Source organism: Alosa sapidissima, chromosome 24 (assembly GCF_018492685.1).
Source record: "Alosa sapidissima isolate fAloSap1 chromosome 24, fAloSap1.pri, whole genome shotgun sequence".
Taxonomy (NCBI): Eukaryota; Metazoa; Chordata; class Actinopteri; order Clupeiformes; family Clupeidae; genus Alosa; species Alosa sapidissima.
The window spans coordinates 21,265,185-21,270,184 of record NC_055980.1 but is presented as its reverse complement, the minus strand read 5'-3'; the positions used below and the strand labels follow the sequence as shown (position 1 = coordinate 21,270,184).

The 5,000-nt window shown below is 43.3% G+C and overlaps 1 protein-coding gene across 1 annotated transcript in view; it reads left to right on the top strand.

Moving 5' to 3' along the window:
- Window positions 1-3,651, top strand: part of sec24c (SEC24 homolog C, COPII coat complex component) — a 37,384-nt gene extending 33,733 nt beyond the window's left edge. Inside the window, 2 exon segments of the mRNA XM_042082606.1 lie at window positions 93-182; window positions 478-3,651. Coding sequence (XP_041938540.1) covers window positions 93-182; window positions 478-618 — 231 coding nt within the window. The 3' untranslated portion in view covers window positions 619-3,651.
- The last annotated feature ends 1,349 nt before the right edge of the window (window positions 3,652-5,000 follow it).

The following is a 5,000-nucleotide window of genomic DNA, read 5'->3' as shown; positions in this document are numbered from 1 at the left end:
CGTTGCTCTCTCGTTGATTTCTCGTTAACTCTCATCTATTTGTGGTGTCCTTGGTCTCCTTGTGCTCATTTGTTTGATTTCGCCCGCTGCAGACCTGCTTGCCAGAGTTGGATAATCCCTTCTCAAAGAAGCTGCGAGACATCATCGCCTCCTTCAGAGCCCAGAGGTCACGATATATGAAGGTGAGTGCCTGCCTCTTCTCTTCTTCTCTTCTCTGGTCCCCCCTTCTTTCTATCTTCCATTCTATCTGATGATGTTTGTTCTTTCCTTCTTTCTCCCTCTCTCATCCTTTTCCTCCTTGCCTCTTGCGAGAGTGAGAATAAGTGTGTAGTAGTTATAATCATGAATACCTGTTTAGAAGCTGCCCCATGATGTGGACAACAGTCTTGCGTTGTGTCTCCGACTTTGTTGTGTTGTATCTGACCGTGTTGCGTTGCGTTGCCTTGCGTGTGTGTGTGTGTGTGTGTGTGTCCGCAGCTGATCGTGGTGAAGCAAGACGACAAGCTTGAGCTCATCTTCAAGCACTTCCTGGTGGAGGACAAGAACAGCAGCGGCGGCGCCTCCTACGTAGACTTCCTCTGTCACATGCACAAGGAGATTCGGCAGCTGCTCAGCTAGGACCGCCCCCATCTCCTCAGACCCCTCCCCTTCCACTTCCTGCCTACGCCCCCTCCCCTCATCACCCCCCCCCCCCCCCAACCCACACCTTTCCCTCCAGACCCCCCACCCTCATACTCTTTTATCCGAGACGCGCTTTATCTTTTTATTTTGAAATAATAAAACTAAACTTCTCCCTCCTCCTCCTCTTCCAATCATCATCATCATCATCATCCGCACACCTCCACAGTCTGGCTCCCTCTGAACACTGGCGCCTGGAAGGTGATGATCCAGAGCTCCTGGACTTAGGTGGACTGGGGGAACGAAGTGGCTCAGACAGACTCAGATACCCGTCTCTGTTGGGTTTTAGTTTCTAACTCACTTTGGGCCAGGCACTTCATATTCTTTGATCCTTTGGGGAGGTGTGTGTGTGTGTGTGTGTGTGTGTGTGTGTGTGTGTGTGTGTGTGTGTGTGTGTGTGTGTGTCCTGAGAGTATGTATGCGTGGACTGCTTGTTTATTAATGGGTTTGTTGATTTGAATAAATTGCATGGATGGATGGATGATCAGTCCTTTACTACAGCAGATGATGCAGGATTCCCCCTCTTGGCCTCAATATGAAGTTCAACTACACAGCAACATGTCAGTCAGCATAGTTAAAGGAAATATTCTAAGTGGTGTGTGTGTGTGTGTGTGTGTGTGCGTGTGCATGTCTTTGTGTGTGTCTGTGTCTGTGTGTGTGTGTGTGAAAGAGAGAGACAGATGTTAGATGAATTGGAAGTAGAAGGGTGATTTTGAAAGCTTCGTAATCATTGATGTTGATTGTATCGGGTGTTCTGTGAGTAACACTAGCACTGAACCTCTGGTTGTCGGGGGAGAAAATGACGAATAAACAAACAAATAAACAAGTAAACAAACAAGAAGTTCACACAGACGCTCCTCAACCAAAAGTCCGAAGACCTCCCAATCCAAACCAAATGCTACACCTAAGCAGATGGACATGAGAGAGAGAGAGAGAGAGAGAGAAAGATGGGAACAGGTTCATCTTGCTTTTATTTATTTTGTTTGTTTGTTTGTTTGTTTTCTCCACCCCTGTCATCCACAGGATTCCCTTCTCCCATTTTGGCTGCCACTTTCTTTCTGTTTCTCCTTTCTTTTCTCTGTTTCGTCCTTATCCTGTCGTTCTCAGCGTATGGCCTTATTCACTCGTTCTTTTCCTTTCTCCTGATTTGTTGTTTCAAGCCCACACTTTTTTATAATTATTATTCCTTTCTTGTCATTGTCTTTCTTTTGTGTGTGTCTGTGTGTGTGTGTTCATTGTTTGTTTATTTGTTATCGTCCACTGTAACAGTCTAAATGTTTTTAAAAAATGTGTGGAAATCAAAATGTGACTAATAGGCAATATGGGAACCAGAATAATATTTTTCCTTTTTTTCATTTGTCCATGTAATCTATCCCCTGTTAAAAAACAACAAAACAAAAGCAAAAAAAAAAAAAGCAAACATGTCTGGTTTTCATGAAGCGATCTACAGGAGGACACGACTACACAGAATATCACACACATCTAAACAGTCTATGCATTTTCCTACTAGAGGAGGGCTTAACAGGGGAGCTGTATACAGATATTGTAATTACTATACTTATTAATCTTGAATTTTACCGTAATATCAACAGAGGTGGCCCCTCTCCTCTCTCCTCCAGGGAGTCTAACGGGAAAGATAGTAATACACATTTTAGTGTGTGCCCAAACTCACACACACACACACACACTTGCTTGTGTTCTGATAAATTATGTTGGATTCTCCATTTTGAGGAGAAGCGATTAGGTTTGAGGCCCCAGAGGAAGAGTAGGAGGAAGACTTAGAGATGTGAGCCTCTCAAATGAACCCTGGGAATTGTAGTTTGTATATGAACAATATAATGAGGGCCGCTTGGTCTGCTGGGATTTGTAGTTCAGAAGAGGGGTGTGCTTGGATCAGTCAACCACCCCCTCTCCCCAGCCCTACTCTTTCCCACCAAACTGTAATACCCTAATGGCTGTTAACCTTCCTTTTAATTTCCATTTTATTTTAGTTTGCGATCCTATTCCCATCCCTTCCGCAGATCTTTGCTTCAAACGTCCTGATCTTTTGTATCGCTGACTTAATCTATTTTGTGTTTCTTTTTCTTTTTTCCCTCTTTTAAAAAAAAACAAAAAACAAACAAAAATTTGGTTTGAAGGTTTGTGATTCTGTAGGGTGCTTCTCTTTTGGCCTCTCATCAATTAGAATCAAGACGTTCTCTTGTGATACGCATGGCGATGATGATGAAGATGGTGATGGTATGGTGCAATGTTGGCGGGGTAAGGGGTGGGTTGTGGATGTTGGATGGGAGTAAGAGTGCAGTATTTACAGCTATTGATTTCTTCTTTTGGGAGGGGGGGGAGTGAAAGGATTTAAGAGAACGCAGAAGAATTGTGACCAGATAAACGATTCAGACACTGAAATACCTTTGTCATTGACATTTATTTACATGTACAGAATTAAAACAAAATCACATTTTAAACACAACGCCCCAGCCCGTGTGGTTTGTTTCATAATGTGTGGAGTCAGTGATGCAGGGGAACTTATACCCTTATGCCCTCTACTGTAGCACGCAATAATGCTAAAATCCTGAGTCGACAGGAATTGTGTGTGTGGTGTGTGTATGTACTGTATGTGTGTGAGGGAGAAGATTCAAATCCTTGTGAATTTCGAAAATTGAAATGAGGGATTAACCTGATGACTGAAATTGTATTTTTTTTTTTTGATTGATATAATTCTATATTTCTTTTTCTAAACACACTTTTCTTTGTTGTTATTTTTTTTCCTTCCTTGTGTGGGTGTGTTGTTTCCATAACCTTATTATTAATCTCAGTTGAGTTGTTTACAATCTACCCTCAACCCATCCCATTCTGTTGTTTTTGAATGTAGCGACACAATTATGTTTTTGTTTTACTCCACGCTGTGTTGTCCCTGCCCCTCCTGGGTTGCAAACAAACAACGTAAATAAATTAAATAAACAAACCTATATTTACCAATTGGCTCCTGCACCTTTTCCAAATCACAATACTGTAGGCTAGAGGCTGAAAACCGGATGTTGTGTCACAATTTGGGCCCACTCATAGGCCTGCAGGTTCAAATCCATGTCTGACCTATAAAGTTGAGCATCATCCAGTCACAGGGAAATCCCAATACCAGTGAAGAGCGTAGAATATTCATGCTCAAGCTCAATCTCTACTAATTACAAATGTTAAACAGGAAGCTTATTTCCTGACTAACGTTATTACACATAATGGGCCTGCAAATCTACATGTTTACCCAGATAAGGCATCCAATTTAGATCCAATCCTTGAAAAAAGTCAAAACATGAAAATAGCCTTGATTCTCCAGTTCTCGGTAAAACATCTTGCTTTGGCGATTTGCAAAATGTCCACACAGACCAACACCAAATCTGGGTTGCTTTTTTTAATGGAGATCAATTGAGTCATGCAACGCAGAAATGGAAAGCGGTTTGAGTTTGCAAAGCAGAAAGCAAGTGCTGTTTAGAGATGGTTTTAGGTGCGTGACGGAATGAGAGCGCCCTGTTGCTGCGGAGTTCAACCGCATCTGGCAGACGAGACGCGGCCAGGCCGGGTCAGTCGGATCGCTGGCGTGTAATCCCCTCTCTCTCCAATTCACCTCAGATAGCTCGCCTCCGCCTCGGCCTTAGCGTTCCACGACCGTTACGTAATGTGGTTTATCGCCCGAGCCTAGACGGTTTATTTCCAAGGCCCTCCTTTGACTGGGATTTGGAGCTGTTTTCCCAATATACACCAATGTTGCCACAACAGCAAATAATTTTTATATATATATAATATATATATTTCTGATTCAGCCTTACAAGCAGGTTACACAGCACAACATAGGCCTACTAATTTCTGGGCTAAAATCTGGATTCTGTTTTGAAGAATAGTAGGCCTACTCCTTCCCCCCTCACCCAATAGACTAACTTAGGGCGTACTCACACTATGCCATCCGTACCGTACCCGAGTACGTTTGACCCCTAAAGTCTGGTTCGTTTGACCAGTGTGATCGCTGGGCAAGGCACGCTTATCCGTGCTCGGGTCCGCTTGAGGCACAGTTGGGCATTATGATCGCGCCTATGCAACGATTCTAGAGCACAGCAGCTCAACCGTGCCTGGGTACAGTTTGATAGTATGCAGTGTGAGTGCGGACCAAGAATGGGAGAGAACCGTACTCCGGCACGGTACAAGTGAACCATGCCCAGTATGAGTACCCCCTTAGACCTGTTTATGAGATGTGGAGTCCTGTATTCACACTGCTATATATCTATAAAAAAAGAAAAAATGCCTTCTGTGTATCAAGTCATTGTAGGATGGTTAAG